Raw genomic sequence first — 21574 nt, forward strand, 5'->3', positions numbered from 1 at the left:
TTTCCCCATCACGTGATCTATCACCTGACATTTCCTGAGTTTTCCTCATACTTTGATAGGAGCTCTGCATTCTTGTATTCCCACCTGAGCACAAAGAGCAGAATGAAATATCTAAGTTTAAGTTTAAATGGAAGCTTCCCAAGTAAGTTACATGTAGGTACACAGACAACTATAACAGGGTACTGGTGTTCACTTTGTTTTCTTTTTATAAAAGGAAACATTTAACATTCAGATGTAAATTTGATTTAAAAACAATATAGCACCCTTTCATAAAAAAGGGTACCTGGGACATACTGTATATGTTTCAATAACAACCACATACCCAAAATGTGTCCTCCTTTGAGATCAAACATCAACAATTATGGTATAATTGGTATTATGGCATGGTGGCTCAGTGGTTAGAGCGCCTGCCTCATGAAAGGGAGGTCGTGGGTTCGACCCCGGCCGAGCCATACCAAAGACTTATAAAAATGGGACCTTCTGCCTTCTAGCTAGGCGCTCAGCATATTAGATTGGAGAAGGGTAGTAGTAACATATTATGTTATGCAGGGCCCGCTGGAAGAGCAGTTTTATAACTGCAGTGGCTACCCTGGATAAATAAAACGTTATTATATTATTATATTATTATATTATGTACTCCCAACACATTTCAATTCAGATAACCATTCAATTCCCGTGAAATAAAAGACACAGTCAAGAGTTCAACTTGGTTTTGTGGAGAAATAAAATCTCTCTTTCGTTAAGATCATGTTACTCTGTCTGTATATTCATTATTTTTTTGGCTCATATTTTCAGGCCGTATGTATCTCCTTTATTTCCATTCTTTGTTGTTGTTGTTATTTTGGTGCACTTTATAGTTTTGCTCTTGTTCGGTATCTTCCTCTTTCTCTCTTCAGATATTAAGAAAATTTCTCTGTAAGTCTCTCTTATCCTCAATTCTGTAATGTCTTCTTTAAATCTTCTCCTGATCCCTCTTTCTCTAGTTTGACCTCTCTCTCTCTCTCTCTCTCTTTCTTGCTCTCTCTTAATATTTATCTAAATTAGGTGAGGATGGATATTCAGGCAGTCACATCTCCAGTGAAATAGTAACTACAAAATCTCCATAAACACATCATTACCCAAATATGAGAATTGAGAATTGGTATAAAAATAAACAAAACAACCAAGATCATGTCATTAATTTTGTCTAAAACAGGGTTTTAATCCACCTCAATGTGTGCACCATTATGTACAACCTTCCGGGACAGGTATTTTCTTAAAGGCTAAACTGATCACATGCTGTTCTTCAAATTGGCAATTATACATGTACTTATATTTCATTGCTCCAGTGTATAATAAAAAGTAATATCTATGAAGACAATAACATGTTTATATTGAGAGAAAAAAGAAGAAAAAGAAAATGGCCAAGTTTCTTAGAAATCTAATGATTTAGAACCTCTCAATGTGTTGGCAATTTAAGTATTTTACAGCTTACTTCATTTCTAAAAAACATGATAATAATAATAACAATAATTATTATTATTATCATAGTGATAATTATGATAATTATAATAATGATAATAATCATACAGGTAATTTTCATGATTATTATTAAAATAATAGTAACAACAATAGCAATAGTAATAATATTAATAATACTTATAATAGTGGGTTATAGTGCTTATGTCTGTCAGACTTGACAATCCTAATGCTCTAACATTATTACCCTGGCTTTAGCATGGCTGCCGTTAATGAACAATTGCATTTCAAGGAATCTGGGTCGTGTGTATTAAAAATCAGATTAATGTCTTGACAAAGAACATTCATGAAACGGCGGGACTCGAGCTGCAAACCTTGTGATCTACAGTCCAGTGACATATCCACAAGACCACCACAACTCCAACAATAACAAAAAATAACAAGTAAATATAAGGTTGGCAATCTTGACATAGGGTACCTGTAGGTGATACAATCTAGCACACAAAATTAGCACCATTTCATTATTAACTATTCAATATTGCAAGCTACATTTGATTTTCTTAGTTAACCTTGCTAAATATCACTTTGGCATAATTTAGAAAGCAATAGACCATTTTGGAGATAGATCATGAAAAAAATGACCCCAAAAATATTGACAGAACTTTCAAACATGGAGTGGTTTGTAGAATATTTAGTTACGGTACTGCGAAAGGGATGGAGGTGCTACCCGAATACATTTTGTTTGCCATCTTGAAAAGGAAACTTCCACCTGTGTATCATAGAATGTACTACATGTACATGTAGCTGTCAGTGCAAAGATTACATATATGTACATTCCACAAACATATCATGTATCCAGCATTCCTATTGATGGCTTTTAAAGTTTTATTTTTACAAATTTATTTTTACAAATGACCTTCCTCTGCCCATGCACAGATACCATCTACAAAGTGGTGTACTGTACTCCTCTAAATATCATGATATTGCCTTTCATTGGTACTCTCTTTTGCCCTTGTAACAATCAGTGTTGGACAGTATAACAGTAAGGCATTATTTAAATGACTCCTTAGGAACACTCGATGTTGAAATTCTTGTATATAAGGGCAAAAAACTTGCATTGAGTCTGACCTCAAAAAAATTATATTCCTAATCTTAAATGGATAGAAGGAACTCAGTAACCTTTTTTTCTTTGCTTTCTGTGTAGCTTTTTTCTTACCAAGCGCACTATAGGGACATGCGTATGTAATGTCTTATGCGCTATACAAGAATAGTGTACAAAGTATTATCATTAGCAGTCCAAGGACTGCCACCCATACAAAACTAACACTCATACGGCCTATCTCCTGTGTGGGACATGTATGTGCATTTTGTGGATATATTCACAGGAAATCTTTTGTTTTAAATAGTAGGCTCACTTTGTTCCATAGGGTCTTCGCGTCAGGTTGTTGGGTTACACAAACTATTGTGAATAATCTATTCCTAAGTCCCGAAGAGTCAGGTGTAATGTTTGATAAAGACACTTGTCTAAAAATCACCAAAAGTGTTGGTTCCAGTTTACCAGGGTTTTTCTGAAAAACCTACAGCAAATGTACAAACAAAATTTGTCTCGACCCCACATTAACGAATAATATTCACAAGAATTTGTCAAAAAGCTAGCAGTTGACACTTCTTCATTGTCTGATTGTATGGGCGTTTTTTCCAATAATAAAATGTAAAAAGATTTCCATATCTCAAGGAAAATCTTTGAAAAAATGTAATTATTAGTATTCAATTGAGTTGACTGTCATGATTGTTTGGGCATGTTTACACAAAAGTTTGTGTAACCCGACGTGATGCACCCGACCTTTCATCAATATGGGGGCATATGTTTTCACGATAGTTCATGTAACCTGACAACCTGTCCTGATACAAAGACCAGATGGAGCCAACAAGCCACAGACAGAACACCCATAGGGCTTTTCACCAGTGTGACTTCTTATATGCCTTACAAGAAAGAAGTTTCTGCTGAACCCTCCGTTACAAACCAATCATTTATGAGGCATTTCTGCTATGTGACTTTTCATATGCAATAGCAGGCTCTTCTCATGGCAAAACCCCTTGTTTACAAACATTACATCATTAGGACTTTTCCAAATTAGTTTCTTTGGTGTGTATCATTTTATGTCTTAAAAGAGTTCTTCTTTGGGAAAATGCTTTGTTACAAATCAAACATACATGAGGCTTTTCTCCACTGTGAGTTGTCATATGCTTTGTATGGGTACTCTTTTCCCGAAAGCTTTTGTCACAGATGGAGCATGGAAAGGGTTTTTCTCCTGTATGGATCCTCATGTGTCGTTTGCAATAACAGTTACTAGTGAACCTTTTCTCACAAATGGAACAAATATATGGCTTTTCTCCTGTGTGAACTTTCTGATGTTCTGTCAGATACCATCGTTCAGAAAAGGTTTTGCTACATACAGAACACTCAAAGGGCCTTTCTCCTGTGTGGATTTTTATGTGCGTTGAAAGGTGGTGGGTTTGGGAAAATGTTTTTTTACAAAAAGAACACTCGTAAGGCTTCTCTCCTGTGTGGACTTTCATGTGCCTTGAAAGGTGACCGCTGGTGGAAAGTGATTTTTGACAAAAAGAACACTTGTAAGGCATTTCTCCTGTATAGGATCCTGTATGGGATCTTATATGTCTTGAGAGCTCATCAACACGACTAAATGTCAAATCACAGACCATACACTGATGTGGTTTCTTGCTTGGGGCCTTTTCTCTTCCATGGATTTTCATGTGCCTAGACAACCTAGACTTGAAGTAAAAACCTTTGCTACAAACACGGCAGAGAAAGCGTTTTTCTTCAGTTAGCCTGCAGCTAGGATCATTTTGATCGCTTCCTGTTGCATGAAGCTGGGAAGACTGATTGATCATCTCATCATATTCCATCGTGATGTCTTCATTCCTATCTATATCCATTCCTTCAGGTTTATGAGATGACGTGGTAGCATCCAGTGTCTCTCTGTCAGCTGCTCGCTTTTCATGAAAATAAGGCACTTGGCTTGGTATGAGATAAGAATCATTCTCACTTGTACAACTCTCTCTTTCAGATGAATCGGATTGAGTTCCTAAGTAATCTTGTAATGGGAAATCCTCTGGAAGATGTCTTGCACCGTCACATGATCTATCACCTGACATTTCCTGAGTGTTTCTTTGATAGGAGCTCTGCAAACTTGAATCCCCACCTGAGCACAAAGAGCAGGATGAAATATGTATCTTTGATTTGAATGGAAGCTTCTCGAGTAAGGCTATCAGTACATGCAGACAACTATAACAGGGTACTGGTGTTCGCTTTTTTTTTTAAACAAAAGAAAGCATTTAACGTTAAAATGTAAACTTGATTTTGAAAACAATGGCGGCCTTTCATAAAAAAGCTGTACCTGAAACATGTTTCTATCACAGCCAAATACCCACAATCCATGTATGTAAAACTGTGCTCCTATTAACTCAAGAAGGCTATTAAAGCCCCACTGCACTACTTACAGCTACTTGCGCCCTCTTTATTCATGTAGCAAACAATGCCTAATCAGTGACCATTGGTCCCCCATTATCCTATTTTCAATATGTTAAGTGGGAGCTGATTTGATGAGATAACCACCTGTCAGTGACATTGCAGGGTGGTCTAATCCCTCCTGTAAACTAGTACAGATGGGCATCAAACATTTCTGTGGAAACCTTTTTGAATACAGCCCTGTTTACAATTATAGTATTAAGTATGCGAGGGGCATTTTCTTGCATTTGTAGGAGTGGTGAGATTAACCACAGCATTGTTCACATTATTCTCTGAGATATGCAGAGAACCCTGGAGAATATGATTGATTTAGTATTCCCAACACCTGTGTTTTTCCTTAGTATTCCTCTAGTGCCAAAATAATTATGTTATCAATTGCCAGTTTTGGGGACCTTGAAGTTGTCAAACCTTAAAGGAGAATGAAACCCTTCATTGTAACCTACGTCATTATGTAGAGGACATTTAAACTCACATTTTCATACAACAATCAGGTTTGTAGGATATGTATACCATATTCACTAAAGTTCCCAAAATAAGAAGATGGTTATCGTCGGCTATAAGTTCAGAAGGGAGCTGCCATTATGACGTATTTGCGCTGTACTCCACCGGTACCACGGCCTTTACAGTGACCAATTTGCCGAAGTTGTCTACGGGAGGATATGTGTGCAATTTGCAAGGCTTGCATACAGGGACCAAGCCTCAAACTATTCTCATTTCGAACGGAAATAGCTGCTGACCATCCATAATAATTAATAGTGAAACACCACAAGTACAAAACAAACTTTGAATTCTATTTTTGTTTTTGATGATTGAAATAGATAACCTGGCTTTATCCCAGCTCAGCTGCCTTAACCCAATTTAGCCCAGGCTATTTTGAAACTGCATAGCCCGAGAGGCTTCTAAGGCCCCCCCCCCATGATCTCGGCCGTGAAACGACCGATCGCCACGAAAATTTGCATACATGTCAAGTGAAGTGTATAGAATACTATGATAATTTCAACTTTTTGAAAAATTCACTCAATTGCATATTTATGGTAATTTATGCAAATAAGGTCATCAAATTCACATTTTTGCCCATGAATTAGACATTATTCATATTTAAGCATTCTTTCTCACTACATATATTTGTTAGACCATTTGGAATTATAATACAACACAAAAAATTGAAAAACCAGGGTTATTCCTTATGTTATCTATTGTTTTGATAATTTCTTATGTATTTCTTTGTTTTTTTAACTTATGTATTTTATTGTTTTTGTTGTTTTATTTTATTTCCATCTATAATTCAACTATTTTGACCCCAAAATAAACACCGAAACTATAAACAAGACCAAATAACCAATGTTTTATCTCTTTATTTGAAAAATGAGATTTCCATATGTTTTGTACACAAATCACAAAAACGAGCGATTTTTGGGCTGACATGCAAAGACAAAAGGACACGTGACTTTGTAATGGTAGGTCCGATTTTCGAAAAATTTCTTTCAAAAGATGCGCAAGACTCAAAAGAAAAAATTCACAAAATTTCAGTGCAAGATTTTCTTGCGTTAAAAAATTAACGCGAAAAATGTCGCAAAGCCCCCCCCCCCCCCCCCCCCCCCCCTCCAGGCCCCCAGGCTAAATAGGGTTAAGGTGCTCAAAGCTTTCGTTGAAACTCTTACCAGGTGCCCACTTACTACACCTACATGTAGGTGGAAAGTAGGAATGTCTTGCTAATTATTGGACATTAATAACATGGGGGGGGGGGGGGGCTCAAGCCATATGATGATGATCCTCAGTTTGGTGAGACATGTTTGCCCAAATTACATGTAGCTATGTGTGAAAAGATGTCTTTTTCACCTCTTCATTGATTTGGGATATTTTAGAGGTTTGTGATGTACTACATGCCTACCCTGTTTTGTTTCACTGTCTGTGTGTAACAAAGGGTTCACACAAAAGAGTGAAATAAAACCATATCTTTTACCGTCAACAACCATGGTCGAGGACCCATACCAGAGAAAAGCTGTATGGGTGTTCAATGTGTCACAAAGCTTTCGCCTAAGTAGTACATACATGTATGACAACCATTACCACACTGGTTAGTGAATGTGAGAGTTTATTTTCTCCCCCATGTAGCAAGAGTGATGGAATTTGCCACAGTAAGGTGTGTATGAGTATGAGAACTCCACAGAACTCTTGAAAGTCCCACATTGGGGAATCAGTATCTCAACTTTTAGATATGAATTTTAGATAAGTTTACACTCCGAAGCACCTTTCCCACATGAAATGTAAAGTTGACATAAATTGATACCCACCTGATTTGTACAATAATACATGTAGCTGTGAGAAACAATGTTCATTTGTCCTTATTGCCTCACTGAGCTAGGGTAGGGACAGTTTTGTGATGCACTCTTAAGCTTATCTCCTACTTTGGTCATGACTTTAAAGTTTAAACCCATTGCCTACAGGAACTGGGTGGATAAACCCATTGCCTACATGAACTGTGTGGATAAACCCATTGCCTACAGGAACTGGTTGGATGAACCCATTGCCTACAGGAACTAGGTGGATGGACCCATTGCCTACAGGAACTGGTTGGATGAACCCATTGCCTACAGGAACTGGTTGGATGAACCCATTGCCTACAGGAACTGGTTGGATGAACCCATTGCCTGCAGGAACTGGGTGGATGAACCCATTGCCTACAGGAACTAGGTGGATGGACCCATTGCCTACAGGAACTGTGTGGATAAACCCATTGCCTACAGGAACTGGTTGGATGAACCCATTGCCTACAGGAACTAGGTGGATGGACCCATTGCCTACAGGAACTGGTTGGATGAACCCATTGCCTACAGGAACTGGTTGGATGAACCCATTGCCTACAGGAACTGGTTGGATGAACCCATTGCCTGCAGGAACTGGGTGGATGAACCCATTGCCTACAGGAACTAGGTGGATGGACCCATTGCCTACAGGAACTGGTTGGATGAACCCATTGCCTACAGGAACTAGGTGGATAAACCCATTGCCTACAGGAACTGGTTGGATGAACCCATTGCCTACAGGAACTAGGTGGATAAACCCATTGCCTACAGGAACTAGGTGGATGGACTCATTGCCTGCAGGAACTGGGTGGATGAACCCATTGCCTACAGGAACCGGGTGGATCCTGTATAAAGTCTATGGACATGAGAGAATTCAGTAATCAATTGTCAAGTGTGGGTTTTCATATGCTTCTTACGGGTACTTTTTTCCCTGAAGCTCTTGTCACAGACGGAGCATGTAAAGGGTTTTTCTCCAGTGTGAATTGTCAAATGATGAGTAAGAGAAGCATTGCGGGTAAAGCTTTTGCTACATACAGAACACTCAAAGGGCTTTTCACCTGTGTGGAATTTTATGTGACTTGAAAGGTGATGGGTTTGGGAAAATGTTTTTTTACAAAAAGAACACTCGTAAGGCCTTTCTCCTGTGTGGGATCTTATGTGCCTTGAAAGGTGACCCCTGCTGGAAAATGATTTTTGACAAAAAGAACACTTGTATGGCTTTTCTCCTGTATGGATTCTCATGTGTTCGTTTAGAGGGTTAATGTACATAAATCTCTTGCTGCAAAACATACACTCATGGGGCTTTTCTCCTCCATGGATTGTCATGTGTCTAGACAAACTAATCCTGAGGGCAAATCCTTTGCTACAAACACAACAGAGAAAGGGTTTTTCTTTAGCTAGGCTGCAGCTAGGATCATTTTGAACGCTTCCTGTTGCACAAAGCTGGGAAGACTGATTGATCGTCTCATCAAGTTCCATCATGATGTCTTCATTCCTCTCTTTATCCATTCCTCCAGGTTTATGATATGACGTGGTAGCATCAGGTGTCTCTCTGTTAGCTGCTCGTTTTTCATGAAAATAAGGCACTTGGCTTGGTATGATATAAGAGTTATTCTCACTTGTGCAACTCTCTCTTTCAGATGAATCGGATTGAGTTCCTAAGTAATCTTGTAATGGGAAATCCTCCGGAAGATGTCTTGCACCGTTACATGACCTATCACCTGACATTTCCTGACTGTTTCTCATACTTTGATAGGAGCTCTGCAAACTTGAATCCCCACCTGAGCACAAAGAGCAGGATGAAATATGTTTTTTTGATTTGAAATGGAAGCTTCTCAATTAAGCTATCTGTGCATGCAGACAACTATAACAGGGTATTGGTTTTCACTTTTTTTTAAACAAAAGGAAACATTTTACGTTCAAATGTAAACTTGATTTTGAAAACAATGGCGGCCTTTCAGACATGTTTCTATCACAGCCACATACCCAAAATGCATGTATGTAAACTGTGCTCCTATTACCTCAAGAAGGCTATTAAAGCCCCACTGCACAACATACAGCTATTTGCACCCTCTATATACATGTACATGTAACACACAATGCCTAATCCGTGACCATTGGTCCCCTATGATCCTCTTTTTTGTATGTTAAGTGAGAGCTGATGTGATGAGATAACCACCCGTCAGTGACCTTGCAGGTCGGTCTAATCCCTCCTGTAAAGTATTACAGATGGGCTTTAAATATTTTTGAGGAAACCTTTTTCCATACAGCCCTGTTCACAAGTATAGTATTAAGTATGCGAGGGGGCAATTTCTTGCCTTTGTAGGAGGAGCAATGAGATTAGCCACAGCAATGTTAACATTATTCTCCGAGATACCAGGAAAACCCTTGAGAATATGATTGATTTAATATTCCCAACACCTTTTTTTTTCCTTAGTATTCCTCTAGTGCCAAAATAATTATGTTATCAATTGCCAGTTTTGGGGACCTTCAAGTTGTCAAACCTTAAAGGAGAATAAAACCCTTCATTCAGTTCATTGTAACCTACATCATTATGTAGAGGACATTTAAACTCACATTTTCATACAACGATCAGGTTCGTAGGATATGTATACCATTTTCACTAAAGTTCCTAAAATAAGAGATGGTTAGCGTCGGCTATAAGTTCAGAAGGGAGCTGTTATTATGACGTAACTGTGCTGTACTCCGCCAGTACCACGGCCTTTACAGCGACCAATTTGCCAAAGTTGACTATGGGAGGATATGCGTGCAATTCGCAGGGCTTACATACAGGGACCAAGCCTCATGCCATTCTCATTTCCTGAATGGTATACACCGGTTCGAATGCGAACAGCTGCTGATCATTCATAATAATTAATAGTGAAACACCACGAGTACAAAACAAACTTTGATTTCTATTTTTGTTTTTGATGATTGAAATAGATAACCTGGCTTTATCCCAGCTCAGCTGCCTTAAGGTGCTCAAAGCTTTTGTTGAAACTCCTACCAGGTACCCACTTACTACACCTACATGTAGGTGGGTAGTAGGAATGTCTTGCTAATTATAGGACATTAATAACATGGGGGGACTCAAGCCATGTGATCCTCAGTCTGGTGAGACATACCTGTTTGCCCATGACACCCCTACTCAAATTACATGTAGCTTGTGTGAAAAGATGTCCTTTTCACCTCCTCGTTGATCTGGGATATTTTGGAGGTTTTTGATGCACTACATGCCTACCAATACCCTTTTTTTGTTTCACTGTCTGTGTGTAACAAAGGGTTCACACAAAAGAGTGAAATAAAACCACATCTTTTACCGTCAACAACCATGGTAGTGCACACGAGGACCCATACCAGAGAAAAGCTGTATGAGTGTTCAATGGGTCAAAAAAGCTTTCGCCTAAGTAGTACGTATGACAAACATTACCACACTCACACTGGTAAGTGAATGTGAGAGTTTATTTTCTCCCCCATGTAGCAGGAGGGATGAAATTTGCCACAGTAAGGTGTGTATGATTATGAGAACTCCACAGAACTCTTGAAAGTCCCACATTGAGGAATCAGTATCTCAACTTTTAGATATGAATTTTAGATAAGTTTACACTCTGAAGCACCTTTCCCACATGAAATGTAAAGTTGACATAAATTGATATCCACCTGATTTATACAATGATACAGTGTACATGTAGCTGTGAGAAACGATGTTCATTTGTCCTTCTTGCCTCCCTGAGCTAGGGTAGGGACAGTTTTGTGCTGCACTCTTAAGCTTATCTCCTACTTTGGTCATGACCTTAAAGTTTAAACCCATTGCCTACAGGAACTGGGTGGATAAACCCATTGCCTACATGAACTATGTGGATAAACCCATTGCCTACATGAACTGTGTGGATAAACCCATTGCCTACAGGAACTAGGTGGATAAACCCATTGCCTGCAGGAACTGGGTGGATGAACCCATTGCCTACAGGAACTGGGTGGATCCTGTATAAAGTCTATGGACATGAGAGAATTCAGTTATCAATTGTCAAGTGTGGGTTTTCATATGCTTTGTACGGGTACTTTTTTCCCTGAAGCTCTTGTCACAGACGGAGCATGTAAAGGGTTTTTCTCCAGTGTGAATTGTCAAATGATGAGTAAGAGAAGCATTGCGGGTAAAGCTTTTGCTACATACAGAACACTCAAAGGGCTTTTCACCTGTGTGGAATTTTATGTGACTTGAAAGGTGATGGGTTTGGGAAAATGTTTTTTTACAAAAAGAACACTCGTAAGGCCTTTCTCCTGTGTGGGATCTTATGTGCCTTGAAAGGTGACCCCTGCTGGAAAATGATTTTTGACAAAAAGAACACTTGTAAGGCTTTTCTCCTGTATGGACTCTCAGGTGTTCCTTTAGAGGGTTAATGTACATAAATCTCTTGCTGCAAAACATACACTCATGGGGCTTTTCTCCTCCATGGATTGTCATGTGTCTAGACAAACTAATCCTGAGGGCAAATCCTTTGCTACAAACACAACAGAGAAAGGGTTTTTCTTTAGCTAGGCTGCAGCTAGGATCATTTTGAACGCTTCCTGTTGCACAAAGCTGGGAAGACTGATTGATCGTCTCATCAAATTCCATCATGATGTCTTCATTCCTATCTTTATCCATTCCTCCAGGTTTATGATATGACGTGGTAGCATCAGGTGTCTCTCTGTTAGCTGCCCGTTTTTCATGAAAATAAGGCACTTGGCTTGGTATGATATAAGAGTTATTCTCACTTGTGCAACTCTCTCTTTCAGATGAATCGGATTGAGTTCCTAAGTAATCTTGTAATGGGAAATCCTCTGGAAGATGTCTTGCACCGTCACATGATTTATCATCTGACATTTCCTGACTGTTTCTCATACTTTGATAGGAGCTCTGCAAACTTGAATCCCCACCTGAGCACAAAGAGCAGGATGAAATATGTATTTTTTATTTGAAATGGAAGCTTCTCAAGTAAGCTATCTGTACACTATGCAGACAACTATAACAGGGTATTGGTTTTCACTTTTTTTTAAACAAAAGGAAACATTTAACGTTCAAATGTAAACTTGATTTTGAAAACAATGGCGCCCTTTCAGACATGTTTCTATCACAGCCACATACCTAAAATGCATGTATGTAAACTGTGCTCCTATTACCTCAAGAAGGCTATTAAAGCCCCACTGCACTACATACAGCTACTTGCACCCTCTATATACATGTACATGTAACACACAATGCCTAATCCGTGAACATTGGTCCCCTATGATCCTCTTTTTTGTATGTTAAGTGAGAGCTGATGTGATGAGATAACCACCCGTCAGTGACCTTGCAGGGTGGTCTAATCCCTCCTGTAAACTATTACAGATGGGCTTTAAACTTTTCTGTGGAAACCTTTTTCCATACAGCCCTGTTCACAAGTATAGTATTATGTATGCGAGGGGGCAATTTCTTGCCTTTGTAGGAGGAGCAATGAGATTAGCCACAGCAATGTTAACATTATTCTCTGAGATACCTGGAAAACCCTTGAGAATATGATTGATTTAATATTCTCAACACCTGTTTTTTTTCCTCAGTATTCCTCTAGTGCCAAAATAATTATGTTATCAATTGCCAGTTTTGGGGACCTTGAAGTTGTCAAACCTTAAAGGAGAATGAAACCCTTCATTCAGTTCATTGTAACCTACGTCATTATGTAGAGGACATTTAAACTCAGATTTTCATACAACGATCAGGTTCGTAGGATATGTACATGTATACCATATTCACTAAAGTTCCCAAAATAAGAAGACGGTTAGCGTCTGCTATAAGTTCAGAAGGGAGCTGTTATTATGACGTAACTGTGCTGTACTCCACCAGTACCACGGCCTTTACAGTGACCAATTTGCCAAAGTTGACTATAGGAGGATATGCGTGCAATTCGCAGGGCTTACATACAGGGACCAAGCCTCATGCCATTCTCATTTCCTGAATGGTATACACCGGTTCGAATGCGAACAGCTGCTGATCATCCATAATAATTAATAGTGAAACACCACAAGTACAAAAGAAAGTTTGATTGTTATTTTTGTTTTTGATGATTGAAATAGATAACCTGGCTTTATCCCAGCTCAGCTGCCTTAAGGTGCTCAAAGCTTTTGTTGAAACTCCTACCAGGTACCCACTTACTACACCTACATGTAGGTGGGAAGTAGGAATGTCTTGCCAATTATAGGACATTAATAACATGGGGGGGGGGGGGGACTCAAGCCATGTGATCCTCAGTCTGGTGAGACATACCTGTTTGCCCATGACACCTCTACTCAAATTACATGTAGCTTGTGTGAAAAGATGTCTTTTTCACCTCCTCATTGATCTGGGATATTTTGGAGGTTTTTGATGCACCACATGCCTACCGGTACCCTTTTTTTGTTTCACTGTCTGTGTGTAACAAAGGGTTTACACAAAAGAGTGAAATAAAACCACACCTTTTATCGTCAACAACCATGGTAGTGAACATGAGGACCCATACCAGAGAAAAGCTGTATGAGTGTTCAGTGTGTCACAAAAGCTTTCGCCGAAGTAGTACATATGACAAACATAACCACACCGGTTAGTGAATGTGAGAGTTTATTTTCTCCCCCATGTAGCAGGAGGGATGAAATTTGCCACAGTAAGGTGTGTATGATTATGAGAACTCCACAGAACTCTTGAAAGTCCGACGTTGGGGAATCAGTATTTCAACTTTTAGATATGAATTTTAGATAAGTTTACACTTTGCAGCACCTTTCCCACATGAAATGTAAAGTTGACATAAATTGATATCCACCTGATTTGTACAATAATACAGTGTACATGTAGCTGTGAGAAACAATGTTCATTTTTCCCACTTGCCTCACTGAGCTAGGGTAGGGACAGTTTTGTGATGCACTCTTAAGCTTATCTCCTACTTTGGTCATGACCTTAAAGTTTAAACCCATTGCCTGCAGGAACTGGGTGGATCCTGTATTAAGTCTATGGACATGAGAGAATTCAGTTATCAATTGTCAAGTGTGGGTTTTCATATGTTTCTTACGGGTACTCCTTTCCCTAAAGCTCTTGTCACAGATGGAGCATGTAAAGGGTTTTTCTCCAGTGTGAATTGTCATATGATGAGTAAGATTAGCATTGCGGGTAAAGCTTTTGTCACAGACGGAGCATGTAAAGGGTTTTTCTCCAGTGTGAATTGTCATATGATGAGTAAGAGTAGCATTGCGGCTAAAGCTTTTGTCACAGAAGGAGCATGTAAAGGGTTTTTCTCCAGTGTGAATTGTCATATGATCTGTAAGAGAAGCATTGTGGGAAAAGCTTTTGCTACATATTGAACACTTGAAGGGCCTTTCTCCTGTGTGGATTTTTAAGTGCGTTGAAAGGTGACAGTTTTGGGAAAACGTTTTTTTACAAAAAGAACACTCGAAAGGCTTCTCTCCTGTATGGGTAACTATGTGTCTTGAGAGTCTTTCAACACGACTAAAACTCACATCACAAAACTTACACTGAGATGGCTTTTCCCCTGTATGGGTTCTCATGTGGTCTTGGAGACCATTACTCCGGCTATATTTCTTATCACAAAACTTACACTCATATCTTTTTTTCCCCGTATGAACTGTCATATGTTGTGCAAGATTACCACTTGCACAAAAGCCTTTGTCGCAAACTGTACACCGATAAGTCTTTTCTCCTGTATGGATTCTCAGGTGTTCCTTTAGAATGTTCATGTACATAAATCTCTTGCTGCAAAGCATACACTCATGGGGCTTTTTTCCTCCATGGGTTCTCATGTGTCTAGACAAACTAGTCCTGAGGGCAAATCCTTTGCTACAAACACAACAGAGAAAGGGTTTTTCTCTAGTTAGGCTGCAGCTAGGATCCTTTTGATCGCTTCCTGTTGCATGAAGCTGGGAAGACTGATTGATCATCTCATCACATTCCATCGTGATGTCTTCATTCCTATCTTTATCCATTCCTCCAGGTTTATGATATGACGTGGTAGCATCCGATGTCTCTCTGTCAGCTGCTCGTTTTTCATGAAAATAAGCCACTTGGCTTGGTATGAGACAAGAGTCATACTCACTTGGGCAACTCTCTCTTTCAGATGAATCGGATTGAGTTCCTCTGCCAGCTTCTAATGGGAAATCCTCTGGAAGACTCGGACCTCTCGCATCGTCAAATGATCTATCATTTGACTTTTCCTCAGTGTTTCTCATACTTTGATAGCAGGTCAGCACACTTGAATCCCCACCTGAGCACAAAGAGCAGGATGAAATATCTAACTTTGATTTAAAATGGAACATTCTCAAGTAAGCTACCTGTACATGCAGACAACTACAACATGGTACTGGTGTTCCTCTTTTATTTAATTCAAAAGTATACATTCAAATGTAAACATTGAAAACAATTTCACCAAAAAAAGGGTACAAGTGGGGTGGGGTAAAAAGCATACTAGTACATGTAGCAACATACATTAATGTATCCCCTTTCATCCCTATGCATAATCACTGATATTGAGATAAAGAAATGTAAAGTGCACTCAAATGATTTTGTTTCATCTTTCTTTTAATACCAAGGTGGTCTGAATGGTCGTCGATACAAACCTTGTTTGCTACATGATTGTGATGTTGCCTGCAGAGCGGTCCTTTCATCATCATCATCTGCACTGTCACTATCCGCAGGTTCTTCCTTTATAAAGTATGTCAAAGTCTGGTGGTCAGCTTCTTTTGATTGTTGGGCCTCCGTCTCCTTAGCGTCATCATCCTCTGTCCAACCATCTTCTGAATCTGCTTCCAGCACGGAATCAGTATGAAATCGTCTCTGGACTTCTTCTCCTTGCTGACCTTCTTTCAAGTGGTCTTCCTTAACCTGAGACTTCTCAGTTCTTTCTGATGATTGTTGCTCTTCCGATACCTCTTTGGCATCATTCTCTGTCCAGTCATCTTCCAAGTCTTCTTCCTTCACGATGTAGGTCTTGTATGGTTCCTCTGATGACTGAGGTTCCTCTTTGATCTCACTCTTGATCACTTCCAGACTGGTCTTCTTGTCTTCCATGATTCTGTGAAAAAGGGTAAAAATACATTAAAAAAAAAAAAGAATTTGCCACGGACCACGGTCCATCACACATCAAGTTAAATCCTGACTGTATGATGCGTTTAAAGGTCTTTTTTTGTGGATTTTCTTCGTCGAAATTGAGCTCCTTGTTGAAATTCTTGCAGCCGTATTTTATATTGTGCGCTTGAAAGAAGACGACGTCATCCATTGACAGTAACAGAATACGGCTGAGAATTTCAACACGTACCATAATTAACGTTGTATTAACCACACTTTTTTGCCGCCGAAAAAAATTCAGAGTCGGGGGTGCGTCTTATACACAGTACACAAAAAAAGTTTCGATTTATGCCCCTCCACCTGGCGCTATGCCTGGCAATGTCTCCCAGCTCAGTAATCGGTGTGTTGACTCACCACTCGGAAACTAGAACACTCAAATTCGTCTGTCATCTTGGTTTGAAAGTAATCTTTCTGATAGATCTCAATATGTAGTTTATAATAATAATTGCTCCAATATTTCTTCTATTACACGGCGTACCACAAGGTAACTTCTATCCTAGGTCCTCTACTGTTTTTTAATTTACATTAATGATCTTACACATTCAGCTGCACCTCGCAGTTAAATGAAAGGCCTGCCTGCGTGGTTTTTTAACACGGACCTAGCTTTTTTTTTCTTTCCTTTCCTTTTTTTTAGGGCGAAAAAGAGGGATGCGGTTAATACACGAGGGCGGTTTATACACCCTTAATTACGGTAGCTCAATTTTGACGAAGAAAATCCGGGAAGAGACCCTTAAAGGGATCGTTTAACAATGTTAAATCTGAGATACACGGCCCTATGTGTTATCAGTGTCTGTGATATGGTGTAATATTGAAGCCCTAAAAAAATTGCGCTTCAAAATGATCAAGAAGTGCCTCAAAAAAGTAAAACTCTTTGAGTGACTGGTTTTATCATACTCGTTTTCCCCAATAGACTGTAGTGTTATGAAAACCGTCAGGCGAACGGTTTTCAAAATTTGTAATTCCAATCATAAATATCTTGATAATCAGACAGGCGACCGGCTTGTAAAAGTCATGGGGTTCCTGACTGACCTAGAGGTGTATAATTATCATTGCATTATGAGCTAAATCCAGAATTTTATTTCAGAATCTGAGACAAAGTTACCGGATCCCTTTAAAGGGGAAGTCCACCCTGAAATTAAGTTAGTTTTAATAGGAGTAGAAAAATGAGAGAAACAAGTCAGTGAAAGTTTGAGCAAATTCCGATTAAAAATAAGGAAGTTAGGATTTTTGAAGTTGTGATCAATCAAACACAAATTGGCAACTCTATGACGTATCATGCGAGCTCAACTTCCATTTGCTCAGTACTAAAAAAATCTAAAATTTTCATTTTCCCTCAAGAAAAATTTCAACCATACATGCACCCTAAATATAATAATTGCAAATATGTTTCTATACTCCCCCTGCAGGGAACAAATATATATTCCGTCATCAATAACGAAGAAAACATGATTTTATGGAATATTATGCACAAAGCAAATGAAGGAGAGCTCGTATGATAAGTCACAGAGTTGCCAATTTGTATTTGATTGATCACAACTTCAATAATTCATAACTTTCTTATTTTCATTCAGAATTTGCTCAAATTTTCACTCACCTGATTTTCTTATTATTCTGCCTCTATCGAAACAAACTTATTTTGGGGGTGGACTTTCCCTTTAAAGGGACTTGGTAACATTGTTCAGATGAGAGATAGTGGTGCTAATTAAGGCAGTGATTTCAATGCTAGATGTACAATTAAAGATAATCTGAAAATTTGAGTGAAAACGGACCATTATTCATGGTACAAATTTAGAAAAAATGATCTGATCAATTCCTTAATTCTCCCAACTATAATATTACAATTTAATTACATTTTAGGTGATTGGAAATCGTCACAAAGCAATAAAATGGCTCTACATTCCATTTCAGACATCAAGTGTTGACAGATTTTGTATAGCCTGTTTTATATATCTTTTTTCATGGAACGGTTTGGAAAATTGGTTGGGAGAATTTACTGTTAATCACTGTTAGAGCGTGGCATACATCGACTCCTTCATGTCAGAGGGTTAGTACAGTACGTAGAAGGAATATAGTAAGTAACATTTTATACAAAATTTAAGCAATTTTTTCATCAACCTTCAACAGTGTTACCAAGTCACTTTAAAGATGTCCAAATGCAGCCGACATCAAATTCTGAAGAATATGTCATGTTTGTCCTACTGTGAAATTTAAACGTTAGCAGTGTCCTCGTATTCAAATTATGCAAAGAAACCTGTTTACTTGCTAGACTTGTCAGACACTATTGAGTGACTGACTGGCTTCTTTTTCTTCTTTGGTAATAAAATGAGCTGTAAAGGGTACATGACCATTACATCAATAACCCACTTCTTGTAATGGCCAAAATGACTATTTGTAACAATTTTTTCAGCATCCTTAAAAGGTTAATTATTTCACATATAAGTCTTATGTACCGGTAACTATTTTTTAAGTTTGAACAATTCTCATTTTAATATTTAAGGTACAAACTGGAAATTTATTCATAAATGTTTTTTAATTTTATGTGTAGATCTATGCAAATTTCATGTGTGCGTCAGTTATGTGTGAAGTGCGTCACCCGTTTATTTAAAGCATGACATGTCAAAATCTGTGGTGTACGTGACTTGCCATAGAACTTATTACTTAGTTAACTTGCACGTTAAGTAGGCAATCTAGCTGTCACGTAATTTGAAGCCACTTGAGCGGATCGGCCAATGAGAGCGAGTATAATTAAACTCACTGCGTACAGCGCTCAATGCGCAAAGTTCTTTGTGAGACACGTGGTGAATGATCTGCACCTATTTGTAGCGGCAAGGTGAATGATGAATCTGCATCTGCACCCCATTTTTCTTGGAGATGGGTGACTCTGCACCCTATAAATTATTTGGAAGAGTAAATCTCGACCTTATTTTTTATGAAGCAAGGTGAATTAGACTCTAGATCTATAGTCTAGATGTCAGAGCTACCAAGTATCACGCATTAGGCGTGACATCGCGCATTTCGAGGGTCTGAAAATGCTCTTACGCACAACGTGCGCGCTAGATTTTTAAAAAACGCTAGACCTTGTAGACTACATGTGTTATAGTACCTCGCACGCGCACTTGCGCGCCGAATCATGAAAATGTCATGCATTGCCGATCTTTGAACTTGGCGTCTCTGAGATGTGAATATTTTTGTCGGAGCTACATGTAGACCAAAGAAGTGAATAAGAGTGAAGTCTTGAGGGGGTAAGGGAGTCAATGCTAATGCGTATTGACCTCTAGCTATGTGTAATAATAGGCCACATTTGAATACATGATTGAATTAATACACAACACACAAATGCACACAATCATGCCGATGCGGCTGATCGTCAAGTTTGACAGTACACTCACACTCACACTCAGTCACAATTTGAATTTTTAAATTATATTCTTTCTTAGTTTCTCCCAACATCAGTAAGTTTGAAAAATAAATTGTATTTTACTGCTAAAGAGAGAGAGAGAGAGACTAGGTCTAGATCTAGGCTAGCTAGCTTGCTTCACCGATATAATGGTAAAGTCGAAACAAAGACAAAAAGCAAAGCGGCAGGCAAAGAATCTTGTCAAATGGACAACAAATAATGCGAACAAGACTTACATTGTGGACGCATGAGAGTCGACAGCATGCAGCATCACAAGATGACAGATAAGGCCTTCTCAATCTCAGCAGAGATCGAGACTAAATAGTAAATTTCTAAAACATAAATCTGTCTGCTTTTTTCAAATAAATGCACGGATCAGCCATCAGCCGTGGGACTTGTACAACTCGCCCCAAACAAACTCACAGGGATCGGATACACGGCAGTGTTTACGGAGTCTTCCTTTTCAGGAGTTACACGAGGCGAGGGGTGTCGATTTGTATCCGTGGTTGGGGGGGGGGGGGGGGGGGGATGATAGATGCCAACATATTTTCGGCAATGGATCAAAGCAACCAAGAGGCCTAGCTAGCGTGTGGCAGCTAGGTTGCACCCTAGCTCTCTTTCAATTTTTAGTTATAACTTTTTCGTTTTATTACAATGCCATAAAACATTGGAATTTCCTTCCCAATGGTGTAAAAGAAATAGGAAACCATTAAAGGAATACCTAATACTTGACAGTCAGACAAGAGAAGTGAATGACATGTTATATGATTGAAATTTTTATTCTTCTGTCGGTTCATACTTTTTCATGTTGTATATACTTATGTTTTCGTACGTTATAGAAATTCTACAAATTCATCATTATTTTCCTCTTCTTCCTTTTCCTCTTTTTCTTCTTCTCCTTCTTCTTTTTCTTCTTGTACTTAATATCATTTCTATCATCAGTTTAATGTTGTTATTATTATTATTATCTTTAATAAGTTGTTCTTTTAATTGTCTTATCTGTCTGTAAATATTACTATTTTAACTTATTAATTTTATACATGTCTGTAAGGGACCCCACTGGAAATAAGCTCTCGAGCTTTCGTGGGTTATCCTGTTCAAGCTGACTTTTTTTTTGATCTGTTATTATTGTATATTGTTGTATGTTGGAAGCTTGTCGAATAAAAATCAATCAATCAATCAATCACCCTCAATAACATTTCAGAGAATATAAGAGTTGTAATATAACATGCTAAATGTTAGTCCTGACTCTTGCCTGCAGTGAAGCTAGCCTACTGCAGACTAATATCATCTATTTTTAAACGAAATTTAGACATTACCAAAAAAATTCTACTGGTGAGGGATATCAACTCGTGAAAGTATTAAGTTACCAGTGGGCAAACGCATTAATAAGCAACCAGGAAAGGTTCATGTAGACAGAAAATTCTTTATTTCCTGGTAATATACATTTTATTATTGATGTCTCCAAACAATTAAGTTCATCGTGAAACTATACCATTTCAATATTCCGTGTAAGGAGATCTAAAAAAAAAAAACATAGTTCTCATTCACAGGCGCGCCGGAAGCAGTTTGGGATTGGGGGGGGGGGGGGTCGAGGGGCATGCAAACATTCCAGGGGGCTCACCTTCCAGGGGCAGTGACGATAATGAGAAAAAACGTTCGAAAGGGGGGGGGGCAGACGAAAAATGTGCATCACCACCAGTCTTGCACGTTACATGCAGGTCCCGCGGAACGTTTTT

At 38.7% G+C, this 21574-nt stretch overlaps 2 protein-coding genes across 2 annotated transcripts; both read right to left on the reverse strand.

Annotated features, from left to right (window-relative positions):
* Position 1: 1 nt before the first annotated feature.
* Positions 2-20327, reverse strand: LOC762552 (zinc finger protein 502; the record flags this gene model as incomplete). Its single annotated transcript, XM_030978706.1, has 6 exons — positions 20072-20327; positions 15931-16385; positions 14916-15578; positions 12073-12234; positions 8934-9095; positions 2-84 (listed from the first exon to the last, which is right to left on the reverse strand). Coding segments are annotated over exons 1-6 (1560 nt in total), but the record flags the coding sequence as incomplete, so codon positions are not given.
* Positions 2361-5051, reverse strand: LOC115918427 (zinc finger protein 501-like). The gene has a single exon (XM_030978088.1). It carries the CDS (start codon positions 4633-4635, stop codon positions 3577-3579), a length of 1059 nt encoding a protein of 352 aa, XP_030833948.1. The 5' UTR covers positions 4636-5051; the 3' UTR covers positions 2361-3576.
* Positions 20328-21574: the final 1247 nt, after the last annotated feature.

The sequence above is a fragment of the Strongylocentrotus purpuratus genome, unplaced genomic scaffold (genome assembly GCF_000002235.5).
Source record: "Strongylocentrotus purpuratus isolate Spur 01 unplaced genomic scaffold, Spur_5.0 spur5_scaffold_1, whole genome shotgun sequence".
Taxonomy (NCBI): Eukaryota; Metazoa; Echinodermata; class Echinoidea; order Camarodonta; family Strongylocentrotidae; genus Strongylocentrotus; species Strongylocentrotus purpuratus.

Coding starts and splice junctions, on each gene's coding strand:
- LOC115918427 (XM_030978088.1), bottom strand. CDS start 4,635: ATGTCAGGTGATAGATCATGTGACGGTGCAAGACATCTTCCAGAGGAT.